Source organism: Myxine glutinosa, chromosome 13 (genome assembly GCF_964187855.1).
Source record: "Myxine glutinosa chromosome 13, kmMyxGlut1.1, whole genome shotgun sequence".
NCBI lineage: Eukaryota > Metazoa > Chordata > Myxini > Myxiniformes > Myxinidae > Myxine > Myxine glutinosa.
Genome location: NC_136273.1, coordinates 105,499,378 through 105,520,104, shown reverse-complemented (window position 1 = coordinate 105,520,104; position 20,727 = coordinate 105,499,378). Strand labels below are relative to the sequence as shown.

Below are 20,727 nucleotides of genomic sequence, written 5' to 3'. Positions count from 1 at the left end.
TTTCCAGAGAGTCAGAGAGATCATTGATGAAGATTAGAAAAAGCACAGGGCCCAGAACACTGCCTGGGTGAACTCCAGCCTGAACAGCAAGGGGAGATGAGCGAATTCCATTCAGGGTCACACGTTGATTTCGACCGGAGAGGAGGTCCGCAAGCCATGCGTGGATGTTGCCATGGAATACCATAGGAGAGTTTGGTGAGCAGAGCGGGGTGCCAGACCATATCGAAGGGACGTGATATGTCAAGGGAGACATCTCTGATTTCCTGCTTGGTGTTGAGGGCCTCCATCCATTGTTGAGACAGCAGAAGCAGCATGTCCAGAGTGGAGTGACCTGGTCTGAATCCAAATTGATGATTTGAGATCAAGCCATTGAAATATTTAATATCGGAAGTAATGGATTCCATGACCTTGCTGATTATTGGAAGCAGGCTGATTGGTCTGTAGTTGCAAGGATCTGTTTTTACATCTTTCTTGTGTAAAGCGGTAATGTTAGCTGATTTCCAAGCTGATGGCAGATGACCTTGAGCAAAGGAGAGGGTGAAAAGAATAGAGAGAGGGTTAGAAAGAGCTGCAGAGCAGGATTTTAGGACGCTTGTGCTGATGCCGTCTGGTCCAGTTGCAGAATCAGAGTCGAGGTTTGACAGAAACTTCTCCACCTTGTCAGAAGAGAAGGACACAGAGTCCAGGAGCAGCTCGTTTCGACTGGGTAAGGTGGGTACAGAGAGAGACGGGTTTGGGACACAAGATTTTGAGGCAAATAGATTTGAGGCATTCGGATTTTTCACGTGCGGTGTCAGCTGTGTAGCCGTTTGAGGGAAGGGAGGGGATGGAAGGGGAACAAACACCAGAAACAGATTTGACCAGATCCCACCAGGATTTGGAGTAGGGAGACAGATTTGAGAGTTGTCTTGAGAGTGGAGAGATATTACCCTTTTATTATTGTAGATGATAGAGTATTTGGTGCTACTATCCCAGTCATCTGGTCGATTTTCGTTTTCTTGTCCTGTCTATCTTTTATTTATTAAACAATTACTCCCTAAGGGCAAGCTTGTTCATTTACCTGCTGGATTTACAGTACTTTATTTGAGTAGTCCCGAGTTATGATTAAATTGTTAAATCTTTTTATTTTTGATCAGCGTTGTGTTCGACAGCGTTCAAAACTCACCTGCGTGCTGTCCCGTTGAGACTTGTGGGCCGAATAAACAGCTATGTTTCATTTTTGGCCTTATCTCCCAATTGTGAAGAATCCCTTTAAAAATCATGCTAGCCGGATCCAGATCTTCACCAAAATCGAATCGTTCTGCTTTGTCACAAACACAACCTGTCCACCAAGTTTCGTCCAAATCCGTCCATAACTTTTTGAGATATTGTGCTATATGTTGGTTTTAGCCCTATCACTCAATGGTGAAGAATCACTTAAAAAATTTCATAACTCTGATATCCGAATCCATATTCAGATTTTCACCAAAATCGAATCGCTTAGTCCTTGTCACACACCGAAACTGTCCACAAAGTTTCGTCCAAAACTCTGAGATATCTTGTTCACAAACAGACAGACAGGGGTGAAAACATAACCTCTGGTGGCAGAGGTAATTATGAGGAACCAAAGCTAGCGAAGGAGTAAAATGGATAGCGCAAAGTTATTTAATGACAACAAAAGCAATGAAGTTTAATTTCAATATTGAACTCTTCAATACACGTTAAGCTCAAAGGCAAAACATACATGTCGACAGAGCAAACAAATTTACAAACGAGACAGTTCTCATAGAACACGATACCCCATGCAGTGTTGCTTCAATTGTAATGAAATAATGATTTTAACGATCGTTAACAAAAAATGTGAAGACGTTGTGCTGTTGAAGTGGTGTACAGCAGTCCCGAACAGCGAACCCTATACACCACCCCATTGAGCCTTGATTTAAATTGATGTTTGCAAAACTGCACGTTCTTGGAAGTATTATGAAGGTGATTTGTGTTCTCCAGTGATCAAATATATAATTCAATTTGAATAAAGGTTTAAGAGTAAATCGATGCAGGTTATTGGGATTCATCCAGTCGAATAAAATCAGTAAAAGTTTACAACTGAAAAAACTCGACTTGCGGAAGAGCCGACGTTTCTGTGAGAATCCAGTCGCCTTGTTCGCTGTTCATGCCGTGTACAAGAATGAATGAATGAATGATCGTTTTTAAGGCCATTTTCCCCGCTAGAGCGGGGGCTAGCCTTGCGGGTCCCATGACAATCATGGTTCCCTGTTTGAGGCAATGTTTTTTTTATGGCCGGATGCCCTTCCTGACGCCAACCCTTGGTCACGCTCTTACGATGCGCAGGGATACGGTGTACCTATTCTAAACCGGGGTACACACCGTGATCATTCATCCCAGCAAGCTGGTACTCAATTTGCCGACCTCGGAAGGATGACAGGCTGAGTCAACCCCCCTGGCGTTAATTCAGCGATCGACCGGGATTCGAACCCAGGATCCTAGGATCCCAAGCCGGCACCCTAACCGCTAAGCCAACACCAGGCTTGTTGTGTTCCACCCGTGTACAAGGCGGGTGGATTATCACCGAAATGTCGGCTCTACCGACTTGCAAGTCCAGTTTTTTTTTTTCTTCAATTATAAGCTTTCACTGAGGTTTTAAGAGTTTTAAAAGCATAAATATAAAATTACTGGTTTTACCGCCATTTTCCTTGAGCGTCTATTACACCACCTTCTCAAACACATAGCATTAGTTCGTCGTGCCTGTTATAGTATTTGTATTCCTTATAAGACCCTTCAAAAGCAGTTGGTTTTCCATTTGGAATGATTTTTCATTTTTTTTTTTTTTTTTTTTTGTATACTGAATCGAGGCTCGTGAAAGAGCTAACATTTACTTCACAAACAAATCAACCAGACAAACAAAATATATAAAAAGAGGGAGCGGAAAACAAGATGGGGAGAGAAGGGGAAGCACACAAACACTTGAGAGCACACAACATTTAAGAGCAGGGAGATGTGTGGGAGGGAGAGGGCTTGGGGGGAGGAGGCGTGGGAAGGGGGGTGGTGGGAGAAGTATAAAACACAAGGACACCAAGGACTTCCAGGACAGAAGTTGGTATTTCAAAAAAGTGGAATTGGGGTGAAATTAACGGGGGTAGAAAAATCAAGGTTTTGGATGGGGGAAGATAAGAGATGGTGGTGAACAGCTGTTTTAAAGACCTGGAGGGTGGAGTGGGATTGAAGAGAGTGAGGGAGTTTGTTCCAGAGGCGGGAGAAAAGAGGAATGAAGGAGTGAAGGTGAGCAGAGAGTCTTGATTTCGGCAGTTTAACCATCAGAGGGTTGCTGGCAGATCTTGTGCGACCTGTAGGAATATTTGGGGGACAGAGCACAGAGAGAGCTGGGGGGGGGCAAGGCCAGAGAGGAGTCGGTAGAAGACGGAAAGACCACAAACCTGCCTGCGGTGAGTGAGTGAGAGGCCCTTGGAGTTAGCTTCATCGCGGGAGATTCCAATGATTCTGAACGCTTTGGTTTCAACAGCGCGAAGACGAGCTAGGTGTGAGGCAGGAGCACCAGCCCAGAGGGTAGAGCAGTATTCCATTGATATTCATTGTTTGATAGTCATTGATATTTTTGATATAGTCATTTAGTCATTTGATATAGTCATCATATATTTGATAGTCATTGATAGTCATTGTTTGACTGTCACGCAGACTTTTATGACTTGCCTGATTGTGATTTGATGACTTGACTTGACTGATGATTTGACTGGCAGACAGGTTAAAAATATGATCTCAATCCTCTGTCCATGTGCTATCGGGACGAACGGCAAACTTGTCTTCCTATTCATGTTCAAAATGTAACATTAAATTTAAATTTGTTCCTCGATCATAAACTGACAAGACGGACGGATAGAAGTGAACCATGTGCATTTCCCTGCTTTTTGCCCTTGCATGCGAGGGGTAATGAGCGAAGAACCGCACCGTTTCTGGAACGCCGTCATCGATGTTTGCATTCTTCTTTGTTTTTGTGTCGTGTTCCATGACATGCCCGAGTTCAAAATAAGTGGTGGCCAGGGTGCCAAATGCCACCAAAACCTGGGCCTAGGTGGCCTGTGTGGCCACTTGACGAAATCGTCGATGTATTCGGTCATTACGTATCATTGCGCAATCTCAAGCAACTAATCTCGTCAAGTAGACTACACGTCATACCACCGTACAGGTTGTAGTGACTTCATTTGCTCTCCTCATCTGGGGTTCCCAAGGTCGGGCGATGTAAATTATCTTTGTAAATATGTACCATGTATCGCCACTTCCGGTGGTGGTGGACAAGGGTATTAGGAATTACGCTTCATAACCCTCACTTGTATCACGAGTAAGAGGATTCTGTGTTATTTCACATTCGCTTTGCCTACGTTGCTTTCGACTTCACTTGACTGCAAAAAAATCTGGAGGAATTCCCATTTTATTGCCCATTTCCACCTTGGGAATGTGTATATATAGCAGCTGAAGCCATTGTTTTACCTTATGGCATTTTCCTGTGGCCACTTTAAATGGTACAATATAATAACTACAATAATTGGCAGTAATATAAAGAATAACGTGATTCCTCCAACCATTCCCTTGGATATATGTTATATTATTTTATGTGATTATAATAACGGTAATTAACCCCCTAATGATTATTCTCACCCGACACATCCAGCCATAAACACACTTGCGCAAACAGCTGATCCAGGTGTGTCCCATTACCAATGAGCTTGCCAAGCCAGTTGGCCCTTATCAACTGTTTCCATGGAGCCGAGTGCTAGCTTGAGTGCTTAAGCCACTTGGCGAGCAGTCTACAAGCTGCTTGGTAATAGAACACAACGACTGAGTGGTGTGTATGTATGTATATATATATATATATATATATATACACTAGCTTGGCTTGGCTCGCTAGGCTCGCCTCACCAAGCGTCGATACTGAGGAACGGCCTTATTTTAGATGAGGATAATGACTGTACCTGAGTTGCTGTGTTGTCATGATTTTCACCAATCATAATACAAACAATTATTTTGCACAAATGTATTTGATGTGTATGTGATATTACATTTTTATAGGCAATTTAGGTTGAAGATTTAGGTTGAATGTTTTTTTTTTCAAGAAAGATCCCCTCAGCACACACATAGGGGAGGGGGAGGTGCAGACTGGAAGTTTGGGACGATTACACCTCACCACCACGTAATTCAAAACACCTCACCACCACGTAATTCAAAACACCTCACCACCAAGTAATTAAAAACACCTCACCACCAAGTAATTAAAAACACCTCACCACCAAGTAATTAAAAACACCTCACCACCAAGTAATTAAAAACACCTCACCACCAAGTAATTAAAAACACCTCACCACCACGTAATTCAAAACACCTCACCACCAAGTAATTAAAAACACCTCACCACCAAGTAATTCAAAACACCTCACCACCACGTAATTCAAAACACCTCACCACCATGTGATTTAAAAACACCTCACCACCAAGTAATTTAAAACACCTCACCCCCACGTAATTTAAAACACCTCACCCCCACGTAATTTAAAACATCTCACCACCACGTAATTCAAAGCACCTCACCACCACGTAATTCAAAACACCTCACCACCAAGTAATTAAAAACACCTCACCACCAAGTAATTAAAAACACCTCACCACCACGTAATTCAAAGCACCTCACCACCACGTAATTCAAAACACCTCACCACCAAGTAATTAAAAACACCTCACCACCAAGTAATTCAAAACACCTCACCACCACGTAATTCAAAACACCTCACCACCATGTGATTTAAAAACACCTCACCACCAAGTAATTCAAAACACCTCACCACCACGTAATTCAAAACACCTCACCACCACGTAATTCAAAACACCTCACCACCACTTAATTCAAAACACCTCACCACCGCATAATTAAAAACACCTCACCACCAAGTAATTCAAAACACCTCACCACCATGTGATTTAAAAACACCTCACCACCAAGTAATTCAAAACACCTCACCACCACATAATTAAAAACACCTCACCACCAAGTAATTCAAAACACCTCACCACCACATAATTAAAAACACCTCACCACCAAGTAATTCAAAACACCTCACCACCACATAATTAAAAACACCTCACCACCAAGTAATTCAAAACACCTCACCACCACATAATTAAAAACACCTCACCACCAAGTAATTCAAAACACCTCACCACCATGTGATTTAAAAACACCTCACCACCAAGTAATTCAAAACACCTCACCACCACATAATTAAAAACACCTCACCACCAAGTAATTCAAAACACCTCACCACCACATAATTAAAAACACCTCACCCCCACATAATTCAAAATACCTCACCACCACGTTATTAAAAACCCTTCACAACCACGGAAACAAAAGCTTGAGGGAGTCGTTAAGTGACAACACAGACACTGCCCAGATGTGTCGATATATAGATAAATGACTGTACCCGAGCTGCCGTTTTGTCATGGTTTAAACCAATCATAATTCAAACAATTATTTTGCACATTTTATATCACATTTTATAAACAATTGAAGTTGAAAAAAAAAATTTCACGAAAAAATTCCAAATAAAAAAAAATTGGAAATTTTTTCAAAGAAAATACCCTTAAGACATACCTACGGGAGAGATATGTGCATACCACATGTTTGGTAGGATTTCACAAAAGTTTGAGGAAGTATTTCAGTGACGAGACAACACAACACAAGACAGACACTGCACAGATATATATATATATATATATATATATAAAACTGGAGCGAACCCGCTGTGGTGATATGTAGGTAGCGCCTGGTACCTGCAACTACTCATTAACTCCATCCTAGATTACCATGGCCCAGGTAGGCTGGTTCACTTCACTGGTTTCATTTAAAAACAAGGTGTTCATGTTCAGTGTTCTATTTTGATTTCGGCTGCAAACACAGACATTCCCGCGAGTTTTTTTTTTTTTTTTTTTTTTTTTTTTTTTGTATACAAGGTCGAGGCTCGTGAAAGAGCGAACATTAATCACACAGAAAGACAAACCGACACATAAAACATATAACATAGGGAGCGGTAGACAAGATGGGGAGAGAGGGGGAAGGACACAAACACAACATTTGAGAGCAGGGACCGAGAGACATGGAGACATCGAGAGATCTGAGAGAGGGCGAGGGCTTTGGGGGGGGGGGGGCGTGGGAAGGGGGCGGTGGGAGAGGTATAAAACATATGGACACTGCCAGGACTTCCAGGAAAGAAGTTGGAATTCCAAACAAGGTGGATCTGGGGTGAATTAGCGGGGGTAGAAAAGATCAAGGTTTTGGATGGGGGAAGATAAGAGATGGTGGTGAACAGCTGTTTTAAAGACCTGGAGGGAGGAGTGGGATTGAAGGGAGTGAGGGAGTTTGTTCCAGAGGCGGGAGAAAAGAGGAATGAAAGAGTGAAGGTGAGCAGAGAGCCGAGATTTCGGCAGTTTAACCATCAGAGGGTTGCTGGCAGATCTTGTGCGACCTGTAGGAATATTTGGGGGACAGAGCACAGAGAGAGCTGGGGGTGCAAGGCCGGAGAGGAGTCGGTAGAAGACAGAAAGAAAGACAGAAAGAAAGACAGGAAGACAGAAGACAGAAAGAGTTGAAAATGACCAAAACATCACTTTTGACAAGTTAGGAAACTTTATTTTACAGTTTATTAAATAAGATTTTGAAATGTCTAACGATGTTATTATTATTTGCAAAAGCGAAGATTTTTCAAGTATATTGGTGGGTTGCGTTTGTGGTTCTGTCTGTCTGTCTCTGTGTTTGTTTGTCTGTTTGTGTCTGTCACCGGCTTACAGATCACATTTCTAAACCGATCGTCACGAAACTTCACTGAGTCGTATGGGTCGTCCCAATTGAGAAGCCTATTGTTTTGGGGGTTAAAGGTCAAAGGTCACCTGGAGGTCAAATTTCTAAACTCGCCATTTTAAATCTGATTGACTTGAAAATTGAACAGCATTTGTATATTGAGTCACTAAATTGGGAAATGAACTATTTGTGAGGTCAAAAGGTTAAAGGTCAACTCAAGCTAAAAAATTTAAAATCATCAATTTTCATCTAAAAAGCCGTCAATTCTCAACCGATTGACTTGAAAATTGAACAGCTTTTGCATATAGTCAATAAATTGGGAGACATACTATTTTTGAGGTCAAAGGACAACTCGAGGTCAAACTTCCAAAATCATCCGTTTTCATCTGAAAAACCGTCAATTTTCATCCGATTGACTTGAAAATAGAACAGCATTTGCATATTGCCTCACTGAATTGGAAAACCAACTATTTTTGAGGTCAAAAGGTCAAAGGTCAACTGAAGGTCAAACTTCCAAAATCTATTTTCATTTAAAAAAAAAATTTTTCATCCGATTGACTTGGAAATTGAACGGCATTTGCACATTGTCACTAAATAGGAAAACCAACTTTTTGAGGTCAAAAGGTCAACTCAAGGTCAAACTTCTAAAATCATCATTTTTCATCTGAGAAAACGTCACTTTTCATCCTGGTGAACCGAGCTTTGATCAAGATCATAAATTTTAATCTTCATGAAATGGACAATTTGCTGTCAATGGAATTTTTTTCTTTCTTGGGGGGGGGGAGGGGGGGCAGATTTTGCAAGTGTTGTGCTCCGCATGACGTCTTCTTGTTTGTTTGTCTGTTTGTCACCAGCCTACAGGTCACAATTCTAAACCGATCGATCACACTTAAATTAACTGTTCTTTCCACCAAATTTTGACCCAATATTTTTTGAAACTGAATGTTCATCAAATAAAAATACTCTATTTTTACAGTGGCACGTGTTTTAGTACTATTTTTGAGATTTGATGATTACAATCATCTCGTCAATAGCTGAAAGTTGTGCAGAGCTAACAATTGTTTTTGAAAACGCAATAAATGTGTTAATATGTGAAGAGAATTTTCTTCAGCAAACATTAAAATTGTCCCAGTATAATTTTGCTGTAAGTTAGTAGCCAGATGATTGAATAGCTGACAGGAGTGTTCTGTGATTACGAATTGCGAGGATGCTGGTATGAAAAGCGCTGAAATTTGATCTGTAGGTGTCATGAGAAATAGTAATTTAAACGTGGCTACTGCTTTTTATGAAGTTTGATTCACCAGCAAATAATATATGGTCGGGCCACCAAAGATGCTGGCTGGCCACCAAAAAATCTGTTTAGGTGGCCCAGCGGACCACAAAAAGAAATTAAGCGTGGCCCCTGCATGCTATTTTTATGAAAGTGTTGGTCAAATAAATTGATTAAAATGTATAATTAAATTATGCTTTAAAAGTACCAAAATGTCGGCATGATTGAAAGTCGATTGTATTCTCAGAAATGGTTCAGAGCGCAAGAGAAACCGTTTCGGGGCCACCACCAGGGCTTAAACTCCTAGCCTGTGTAATCGTGGTGGGACACTCGATTTCATTTAGACCTCAACTGAAATACTAAAGACATGAACCCCGAGCTCCTGGTGCCCCTTCTATAATTTGTGATGTTTTTTTAAAAAGATCTTCCTGCAAATAAATAAAACACCCCACAGTTTTGATGAGGAATATGCCCTTGGAAACATGGCACAGCAAAACTTGTAATCTCATCACCTCATTGGAGCTGAAGAGCATGGAGGGTGATGGTCCCCCAAGTCCTGAACTTGAACCACAAAGCTGGAGGCGAAGCGTGCTACCGCTCTCGCCCACAAACTTCATTTTGTATGCTCTGTCTCTGGCCTGCTGTTCTTGCAGCTAAAAGCCCTGCATGAACAGCTGGCTACCCTGTCCCAGGCTCCTGTGTCGAAGCCAAAGAAGAAAAAGGAGAAGAAGGAGAAGAAAAAGAAAGAAAAGACTGCGGAGAGGCCAAAGCGGGAAGGTGATGAGGAGGAAAAGAAAAAGGAGAAGAAGGTGAAGGGAGCCCAGACGAAGAAGACTGGAGGGAAATCCGGCTCCAACAACTTGAGGTCTGATCTATTGACTTTTCTTTTGCTTTGTAAAAAATATTTGCCTCTTACCAATCGAGATCCTCTTTCATTCTCGATGCCAGTCGTAATTTGAAATCACTCCGTTCGTTTCAGGGCTGGCAGAAAGAGTGGTCGAGCAGGTGAGCCAGGTGCTGAAGCTGAGGAGGGGCAGCCCATGACGTATGATGAGAAGAGGCAGCTGAGCCTGGACATCAACCGGCTACCCGGGGATAAGTTGGGACGCGTGGTGCACATAATCCAGTCAAGGGAACCTTCGCTGCGAGAGTCTAACCCCGATGAGATCGAGATTGACTTTGAGACACTCAAGCCTTCTACACTGCGTGAGCTCGAGAGATACGTTCTGTGCTGTCTGAAGAAGAAACCTGGAAAGGCTTGCGGTGATGCTTGCAGTACGTAACAATGACTTGTTTGTCTCCATAATGTTTTTTTTATTATTATTTTTGTAAAAAGGTTGATATTTAACCTCTTTAATTATGATTACTGTGGAGTAATTTAATCATAATTTAATGTGGAGTAATAATCATTATTTTATAATCATTACTCCACAGTAATGATTATTAAAGTGGTTACACTTTAATAATCATTACTGTGGAGTTAACCACTTTAATAATAATTACTGTGGAGTTAACCACTTTAATAATCATTACTGTGGAGTTAACCACTTTAATAATCATTACTGTGGAGTTAACCACTTTAATAATCATTACTGTGGAGTTAACCACTTTAATAATCATTACTGTGGAGTTAACCACTTTAATAATCATTACTGTGGAGTTAACCACTTTAATAATCATTACTGTGGAGTTCACCACTTTAATAATCATTACTGTGGAGTTAACCACTTTAATAATCATTACTGTGGAGTTAACCACTTTAATAATCATTACTGTGGAGTTAACCACTTTAATAATCATTACTGTGGAGTTAACCACTTTAATAATCATTACTGTGGAGTTAACCACTTTAATAATCATTACTGTGGAGTTAACCGATTTAATCAAGTGTTTAACTGTTAAGGCTGTGGCGTTTGTTGAAGTAAAATGCTGAAAATGGCTTGTGAAGGCCGTGGAGCTAATTAGGTTTCCTCTACATAAAATGTCGAGGAATGCCCATTGTTTTTACTAGTTTTTTAAATTCTTATTCTTCCGCCTGATTTTCACTTCCGAAAACTTTAAAATCAACATTCTCAGCAACCGTTGGCCTGATTGACACGACATTTTCACCAAGTGATTGGCTTGGTGAAATGATGTAGAATTTGAACTTTGGGTGAACATGCAGAATTATTACTGCTCATTATGACGTCATAGGTCAAGTGGTGTGTGCACCATCTTGGAAAACACCTTCAACTTTGCATCTCCGTATTTCCGAAACGGCTCAATGGAAAAAAATTGATTCATGGCTCGTAAAAAAAACTCTGCATTGGGACTAAAAAACATGTTTATTTCGTTTATTAAAAGTGCTAACGTTACGAAGATAGAATTCGACAAATAGACCCCTTGATCCCACAAATATATTCTTTTACGTGACTTAAGTGAAAAATAAAAATTCAGGTTGCAAAAAATTTCCACATGATACGTCACATGGTTCGGCCGCCATATTGTTGCATTAAAACGGGGTTAATGCAACGGGGTTGCATTAAAAACACTAAATCCCCTTTTTCTCCGCAACGGCTGAACAGATCGAGCCCAAACCTGGCATGCAAAATTGCACACACATGACGAACAAAAAGTTCAGCGATCATGACGTCATGCATCACATGGTTTCAGAGTTATGACATTTTTAAGCATAAACTTTAAAACCCATCTCCTTCCTCATGTTTGAAAATATTGAGTGTAAACTTTAAACAAACGTTCCCCATGTGGGGAAGTTAAAACGTTACTTTGGAAGTTTTGATAAGTCACATGGATTGGCTGCAACAAGTAATTGAATGGAAATCTTTAAAAGCTTCTATCTCTTGAACCGCTGCATTGATCGACTTGAAACGTTAATGTAATGTAGCTCCCATCAATGGGAATAAGTGTTTATAATTTCAACATGATTGGTTGTACGGTCTGGAAGCCAGAAGTTTATTTTTGAAAGAAGAATAAACGCAAGGTTTTCTTCTCAAGCCATGTAACTGATTGTGCCATTGCTATTTTTCGGATTCATTTCCTTTAAAAAAACATTTCTCTGCAATAGTTGGACCGAATGACAGGAAATTTTCACCATAGGAGCGTCTCGGCCTGTAGAATCTTATAATGGTAATTATGACGTCGTAAGTCACGTGGTCCAGGCGCCATCTTGGAAAAACCAAAAAACTGTGCACCTCCATATCTCCAAACGCTGCACAGACAAAATTGAGACATATCTCATTGTAAAGTACTCCATGCAGAATAACATATGTGAATGATGGTCACAGGTGCCTCCATTATGATGCCATAATTTGACAAGTAAAAAACTTCATCCCATCAGGATGAAATTTATTAAGCATCATCTCATTGCAATATAAATTGATGCAGAATTTTTTTTTTATAATGACGTCATCGGTCACGACGTTTGGTCACCATATTATTTTAAATGGAAAGCCCGAAAAACCACTAAAATCCATTCTCTCCGTAACTGCTAAACAGATCAGGCCTAAACTTCGCAGGCATGACCGCATGCCCAAGACAAACAAAAAGCGGCCCAGGTCATTTTTCTGCACATCACATCGTTTTGGAGTTATGACGTTTTGAAGCAAAAACCTTTAAAACATAGCTCCTCCCTCATTTTTGATCATATCGCATGGAAACTTCACAATTATGTTCCGCATGTCGGCATGCTAAAATGCCCATTTGGAATTTGCGATAGTTCACACGGAATGGCTGCGATAGATAATTGAACAAAAATATATTTTTTTTTCTTATATCTCTTGAACCGCTTCATTGATCGAAGTAAAACTTTATAATAAAGTAGAAGTCATGAAGTGGAACAAGTGTGCAAAATTTTAAGATTGGATGTACGGTCTGGAAGCTAGAAGTTGTTATTGTGTGAAGAAGAAGAAACTCTATAATTTATCTTCTCCAGCCATGTGTTTTTTCAGTGTAGGTTTAATTATGATGAAAATGGGGTTGTATCAAAGTGTGTCCGATGAAAGCGTGTCCAATGAAAGCGTGGTTGTATCAAAGCAGGGTTGTATCAAAGCGTGTCCGATGAAAGCGGGGTTCTATCAAAGTGTGTCCGATGAAAGTGGGGTTGTATCAAAGCGTCCGATGAAAGCGGGGTTCTATCAAAGTGTGTCCAATCAAAGTGTGTCTGATGAAAGTGGGGTTGTATCAAAGTGTGTCTGATGAAAGTGGGGTTGCATCGAAGTGGGGTTGCATCGAAGTGGGGTTGCATCGAAGCGGGTTTGCATCAAGGTGCGTCCGATGAAAGTGGGGTTCTATCAGTGGGGTTCTATTAAAGTGTGTCTGGTGAAAGCGGGGTTGCATCAAAGCGGGGTTGCATCAAAGCGGGGTTGCATCAAGGTGCGTCCGGTGAAAGAGGTTCTATCAAAGTGGGGTTGTATCAAACTGTGTCTGATGAAAGTGGGGTTGTATCCCAGCAGGGTTCTATCAAAAGCGGGGTTGTATGAAAGCAGGGTTGTATCAAAAGCGGGGATGTATCAAAAGCGGGTTGTATCAAAAGCGGGGTTGTATCCAAGCGGGGTTGTATCCAAGCGGGGTTGTATCCCAGCGGGGTTGTATAAAAAGTGGGGATGATTCAAAAGCGGGGTTGTATCAAAAGTGGGGATGTATCAAAAGCAGGGTTGTATCAAAAGCGGGGTTGTATGAAAGCGGAGTTGCATCAAAAGCGGGGATGTATCAAAAGCGGGTTGTATCAAAAGCGGGGTTGTATCCAAGCGGGGTTGTATCCAAGCGGGGTTGTATCCAAGCGGGATTGTATCCCAGCGGGGTTGTATAAAAAGCGGGGATGTATCAAAAGCGGGGTTGTATGAAAGCGGGGTTGTATGAAAGCGGGGTTGTATCCAAGCGGGGTTGTATGAAAGCGGGGTTGTATGAAAGCGGGGTTGTATCCAAGCGGGGTTGTATCCAAGCGGGGTTGTATGAAAGCGGGGTTGTATCCAAGCGGGGTTGTATCCAAGCGGGTTGTATCCAAACGGGGTTGTAGCCTAGCGGGGTTGTATCCCAGCGGGGTTGTATCCCAGCGGGGTTGTATCCCAGCGGGGTTGTATCCAAACGGGGTTGTATCCCAGCGGGGTTGTATAAAAAGCGGGGATGTATGAAAGCGGGGTTGTATGAAAGCGGGGTTTTTTTGTTTGTTTGTTTTTTTTTGGATACTGAATCGAGGCTCGTGAAAGAGCTAACATTTATTTCACAAACAAATCAACTAGACAAACAAAATATATAAAAAGAGGGAGCGGAAGACAAGATGGGGAGAGAAGGGGAAGCACACAAACACAACATTTGAGAGCAGGGAGAAGTGTGGGAGGGAGAGGGCTTGGGGGTGGAGGCGTGGGAAGGGGGGGTGTGGGGAGAGGTATAAAACACAAGGGGACCGAAATTAGCGGGGGTAGAAAAGATCTAGGTTTTGGATGGGGGAAGATAAGAGATGGTGGTGAACAGCTGTTTTAAAGACCTGGAGGGTGGAGTGGGATTGAAGAGAGTGAGGGAGTTTGTTCCAGAGGCGGGATAAAAGAGGAATGAAGGAGTGAAGGTGAGCAGAAAGTCTTGATTTTGGCAGTTTAACCATAAGAGGGTTGCAGGCAGATCTTGTGCGACCTGTAGGAATATTTGGGGGACAGAGCCCAGAGAGGGCTGGGGGGGCAAGGCCAGAGAGGAGTCGGTAGAAGACGGAAAGACCACCAACCTGCCTGCGGTGAGTGAGTGAAAGGCCCTTGGAGTTAGCTTCATCGCGGGAGATTCCAATGATTCTGAACGCTTTGGTTTCAACAGCGTGAAGACGAGCTAGGTGTGAGGCAGGAGCACCAGACCAGAGGGGAGAGCAGTATTCCATAGAGCTGCGGATGAAAGCCTTGTAAGTGGTGAGGAGCTCAGGTGTACCAAGGAAGGACTTCGCACGACGGAGGATGCCCAGTCGGCGACTGGCTTTGGAGGCCAGATTTGAAATGTGGTTTTCCCAGGAAAGATCATGGCAGATAGTGAGACCCAAAAGATTGAGTGACAGAATTTCTTGGAGAGGATTATTCAGAAAGTGGATGGGAGGGTTGTCCAGTCGGTCTTTTCGGAGAGACATCGTAAGAGTGTGAGATTTGTCAGGATTGAAAGACATGTTCCATTTGTTTGCCCAGTCTGTGATTTTGTCCAGGTCTGCAGAGAGTGGGGATGTAAAAGGTTGTATAAAGAGGTTGTATAAAAAGCGGAGATTTATCAAAGTGGGGATGTATGAAAGCGGGGTTGTATCCAAGCGGGGTTGTATGTATCCAAGCGGGGTTGTATGTATCCAAGCGGGGTTGTATGTATCCAAGCGGGGTTGTATGTATCCAAGCGGGGTTGTATGTATCCAAGCGGGGTTGTATGTATCCAAGCGGGGTTGTATGTATCCAAGCGGGGTTGTATGTATCCAAGCGGGGTTGTATGTATCCAAGCGGGGTTGTATGTATCCAAGCGGGGTTGTATGTATCCAAGCGGGGTTGTATGTATCCAAGCGGGGTTGTATGTATCCAAGCGGGGTTGTATGTATCCAAGCGGGGTTGTATGTATCCAAGCGGGGTTGTATGTATCCAAGCGGGGTTGTATGTATCCAAGCGGGGTTGTATGTATCCAAGCGGGGTTGTATGTATCCAAGCGGGGTTGTATGTATCCAAGCGGGGTTGTATGTATCCAAGCGGGATTGTATCCAAGCGGGGTTGTATGAAAGCGGGAAGGCGGAGGAAACCGGTTATCACTGCGAGCAGTTTAGTGGGGCGGCTTAGCCCAAATATTCAAAAGAATTGTGCATTTTGTGATACAAGCACCAAATTTGGCACAAATGTACATTAATATGTTGCGAACATTTTCAGATATTGGGCCACTTGAAATTCCGTAATTTTGTTTTTCAAATTTTTTCAACTTTCGTAATTTCAAATTTTTCGGGTGACACCGTCACAATTTCGGTCTTCGAGGCCGGCCGATAGGCAAAGTGTGACCGGAAGGGACGAGGTTCTCCTGACCACGTGGCCCTCGATCCGGGAAGCGAGAGGCGTTCCATTAGTGGACGCGCCCCTCACGCCCGACTTTTGGGCGGCCCCGGCAGGCCGTTTGTTTTGACGTTCCGTGACAGGCCCCGCACCCCCACCTCCGGGCCGACCGGAAGCTTGTGCTGAGTACATCATACCTGAACAACTCAGTGAGGCAGAACACAGCAGTGCACACCAGGGTGACCCCTTCAGTGCATAAACCAATTAACCTGTCCACTGCAGGGCATATAGAAATGAAGTTATTTTCTGCATATAATAATAATATAAGTTCAGTTCTATATAACAATTTCTGTTATCACCACTACCACTACAACTACCACTACTACAAGCTTTGTCTGGAATTTTGTGGACTAACAGACAAACAGACATACAGACAAGCTGGGATCAAAACATTACCTCCTTCCACCATTGAGTGTAGAGGTAAACATCATGGAAATTATATCATGCCCTAGATTTAATTCATGCTTACCCGTGTATTTGCTTCACTGGTTCACAAGGTCTTTTGCATACATGTAATTCAGACTCTCGTCTTCATTGCTGACCACACAATGTTCGCAACATATTAATGTACATTTGTGCCAAATTTGGTGCTTGTATCACAAAATGCACAATTCTTTTGAATATTTGGGCTAAGCCGCCCCACTATATCGGCCGGCCTCGAAGACCGACATTGTGACGGTGTCACCCGGAAAATTTGAAATTACGAAATTTGAAAAAATTTGAAAAAAAAAATTACGGAATTTCAAGTGGCCCAATATCTGAAAATGTTCGCAACATATTAATGTACATTTGTGCCAAATTTGGTGCTTGTATCACAAAATGCACAACAGGTTTGCTATGCTGCTACACTAGTTATAAAGTGGCAGTTCTAGTTTGAATTGCTATTAGCCACATGATCTATGTAACGCATTACAATTGACTCGTTGAACCAGTCTAATTCATGATGACTCTATTCTGCATGGCTGTTACACGTGACGTCTTCGGCCATCTTAGACAAGTTTTGAGTTGTGATTGTGGAATCAGATTGGCTATTCTTCCTTGTCTGGCATCGAGTTTTATGAACAGCTCGTCAGTTCAGCACTTTTTGAAGACATAAATGGGGTGATCAGAGGGTGGGGGAGGTGAGGGATGTTTGAAGTTATTTGAAAAAGCTGTATGGTTTTGCATTGCCATCATCAACAATTGCAACCACCTCCATCAGGCAAAAAGTCGGCTGGAAAGCTGAAGGCAGAGATACAGGAGAAGAAGCGAGAGCTGGAGAAACGGCTGAAGGATGTGGGGGGACAGGTTCCTCCAAGCAAGAAGCCTAAAAAAGGTTGGTTACAATAAGGATCAAGGTGATTTGTGGGGGTTGTGTGTCAGGGGGCTCTTCGTTGTGCTGTGCTAGCATGTCGTGTGTGTTTTTGTGCTTTGTGCAGACTCCCTCCATTTGAGTGGCTCCAGCAGTAGCAGCTCTGGTTCTGGAAGTTCTTCCAGCTCGGACTCAAGTTCATCAAGCTCCTCTGACTCGGAATAGTTCTAAGTTAACTGTAAATGTCCTCCACCACTTGCATCCACCCGGCTCATGTGCCCCTTGGAACAATCAAAAGCATTTGCAATCTACACAAGCTCACTTGTGTTTTGCATGTCATCCCACTGCCTACTAACCGATGTTTGTCACCTCATCTTCCGGATCACCATGCATTGGCCATTTTAACCACCATTTATGCCCCGAACGTTCTCACAGATCAACTAACCACTTATTATTGCGCCATCTTGTTGACTGACATCACCACGCTTGTGACCTTTCCCCTCGTCCACCTCCTTTAATACCCTTCTCTTTCTGCAGAATTACCAGTGAAACTGGTCACTGTATCTATGTGCTCTCTTGATCAGTGTGCTTGGTTCAGGCTTCTGCCTGATCATGGAGCCTCCGATTACTTTTACTCCTGGAATTTATTTTGTTGCTTTTTGTTTTTTACCCCCTTTTAATTTTTTTAACAAAAGACTTTCATATGTCATATCTTCTTACCTTAAAATTTATATTTGTTATTTTTTTTATATCGGTACAAATCCTATTTTGCAAGTTTCCTCCCCTCCCCCCTGCCAACCAATTTGCAGTTTTGCTGCAGAGCAGGTGCCATGTGCTATATAAACCCATCAAAATGATCCCTTCACTCTAGGTTCCTACTGTGGTTTGAAATCCATCCACAGGATCCCATTCCATTAGACCGCAGTCTTCCAATGAGACATCGGCCAAACCGTCACCCCTTTGCCGAACCCTCCGTCACCCGTATCAGGTTGTGCATGTGACGTGGCTCACGTTTTTTAAATCTTTCCTAGGTTTGCCCTCCTCAGTGTAGCTCCTGAGAGATTTCTATCCCTGTAAATTTTATACAAATATCCAGCGTAGGATTTTAATAGGATAACTTAAATTTGTGCGTACCTTTTAATTAGTGCTTTGTAAAGTAGCTTGGAGTAGCAATATCTGGTGACGAGGTGATCATAATGATAGAACTCTGTCTGAGCCTCGGTTTTCTGCTCACCAGCAGGAGACGTTTTACCATGTTTTGTAAATAATTTTACAGGTGCTGCTCCTCTCATTTTATAATAAAAAGAAAACTGGGTACAATGGGTCTCCCTGATGCTGTTGACAACCCACTAACCTTGCTTGCCCTGGTGCTGAATATACATCACATGTTGTCCAAAAGTATTTGTTTTCTTTTTGGTGTAAGTCTTCAGTCTCCATGACTGAAGAACCAGCCAAACTGAGTTAATCAATTTCAGGAACTTTTATTAGTCCTCAAACCTAAACAACAGCTTAAGGTGCTTTCTATAATGTAGCTATAGCTATCAAATTTGAGAAGAGAGCTCCTTGGTGGATAACTGACAAATTGAAAAGTCAAGAACACAGAATATAATTATTCCCAGTTTGAGATGAAGAACAAACGGTTGAAGGAAGATGCTGTACTCCTGCTTATGCACCATTTGCCCATGAATGTTCCCTTTTTATCCATTCCTAGCACAGCTGAACAGAGATGTTCAGATCAACCCATCAATGTGAAACATCAGTTTAATGCTCTTGGTTCGACTTGAAGCATGAAAGTGCTTGAAAGGAGCTGCTCAATTCGTCTCCAAATGAGAGAGGCTTGAGTCGAGGGTTTATGACCTTGCTCTGCAAGAGTTCAGCAATTGTATCGGGATCTTGGTCTCCATGGATCCGCTCGACCACACCCAGCACTTTGAGCACACCCGGTAGCATTGCTCGGAAAGTGTCCAAGCGCTTCTGTACAGAGTCTGGCTCGTCCCTCGGTGCCCGACGGAGTCTAGCTGCTATGGTGGAGTTTGGTGGTGGCTGGAGCGTTGCGAGGTATCTTAAGGGGTGGGAAAACGGCAAATATTAGTTAGAAATGTGGTTGTGCAGTTTTAAAAGGGACTATTGGGGTTTGGGTGCCGTTTTGTGGTGGTAGGCTAAATGGCAGGGTGGGGGGTGAAAGATTTAAATGATTTTGGTTTGTAAAATTATTTATTGTGGTCTAATACTCCATCATGCATCTAATACTCCATGCATCATGGCAAAGTGACATGAGCATCTTGGAAGTGGGGCATATGCAGCCCTTGTGTGTGAGGACTTGAATGAACATAAAGTTACGAGTGAACCCTGCCACATGATGATCTATCCTGGTGGAATAGATCACCAGGGGTGGAGTATACAATACAGGAAGTAGGATTTGGCCATGGTACCGGCACACAACAGACCTCTTTAAATGATACAATGGTACCGATGGTGATATCAAGACAGCTAGCTTGTGATTCCGTGCCAAAGACATCTCGAAGGCAAGCACGGTTACGAACAGCTGTCCTGATGGAGGACCTGTATTGAATGTGAGACGGTGTCATTGCACCCCGACGTGTACGGCTTTGTGCGCACGCACGCTGTCCTATGCCTCTTGTGTTGTACTCGTGTTTGAGATTTTGTGACGGCTCAAAGGAATGGGAATTTGAACATGATTGATCTGCCATTTACATTACTGGAACTTTGAGGTTGAAGTTGATAATTGCAAGTCTATGGAAATGCACATGTTCACCATGTTTTGTTTTGGGACTCTGTACCTTTTTCCAGTGATGGGGTCGGTGTAGTGCTGGCATATCCTTTCTTTGGCTACGGTGTCTGTGATGTCCAAAAGAAGGACCCTGGCGGAGGGTGGTTGTTTTGCAAGAAAGACAAACGTCAGTGTTTTCATTTGCGGTGTCCATGTGTGAAAATATTGGACAAGTATTACACTGCGTACCTGGTAGGTATGTGACCGGAGAGCAGCAGGAGCGTGGCTTGGTTATCTGTGCGTGGAAAATGGTGCAGAACCCAGCCTGTCGCTGCACAATCTCGCTGTTCAAGCCGTGCACACAGCACCCGCAGCACGAGTATGTCTGGTACTGAATCGCACGCATGACATGACAAATCCATCAAAACCCCGTGTTTAATTTCAGGAAAAGGTGCTTGTGATTCCATGATGATCCACAAATGTGAATTGGGACACGGTTTAAATAAGCTTGAGAAAGGCCCTCATTAATCTCCA

At 42.6% G+C, this 20,727-nt stretch overlaps 1 protein-coding gene across 4 annotated transcripts in view; it reads left to right on the top strand.

Moving 5' to 3' along the window:
• The window catches only part of LOC137416914 (bromodomain-containing protein 3), a 62,436-nt gene extending 43,654 nt beyond the window's left edge, over positions 1 to 18,782 (top strand). For 2 of the 4 annotated variants that reach the window (XM_068102606.2, XM_078767878.1), the window contains 4 exons: positions 9,821 to 9,993; positions 10,108 to 10,403; positions 17,373 to 17,486; positions 17,590 to 18,782. In XM_068102606.2, coding sequence (XP_067958707.2) covers positions 9,821 to 9,993; positions 10,108 to 10,403; positions 17,373 to 17,486; positions 17,590 to 17,687 — 681 coding nt within the window. In that variant the 3' untranslated portion in view covers positions 17,688 to 18,782. Of the gene's footprint in view, positions 1 to 9,781; positions 9,994 to 10,107; positions 10,404 to 17,372; positions 17,487 to 17,589 lie in introns of all 4 variants that reach the window. The other 2 variants (XM_068102605.2, XM_068102604.2) reach the window with 1 other exon arrangement.
• Positions 18,783 to 20,727: the final 1,945 nt, after the last annotated feature.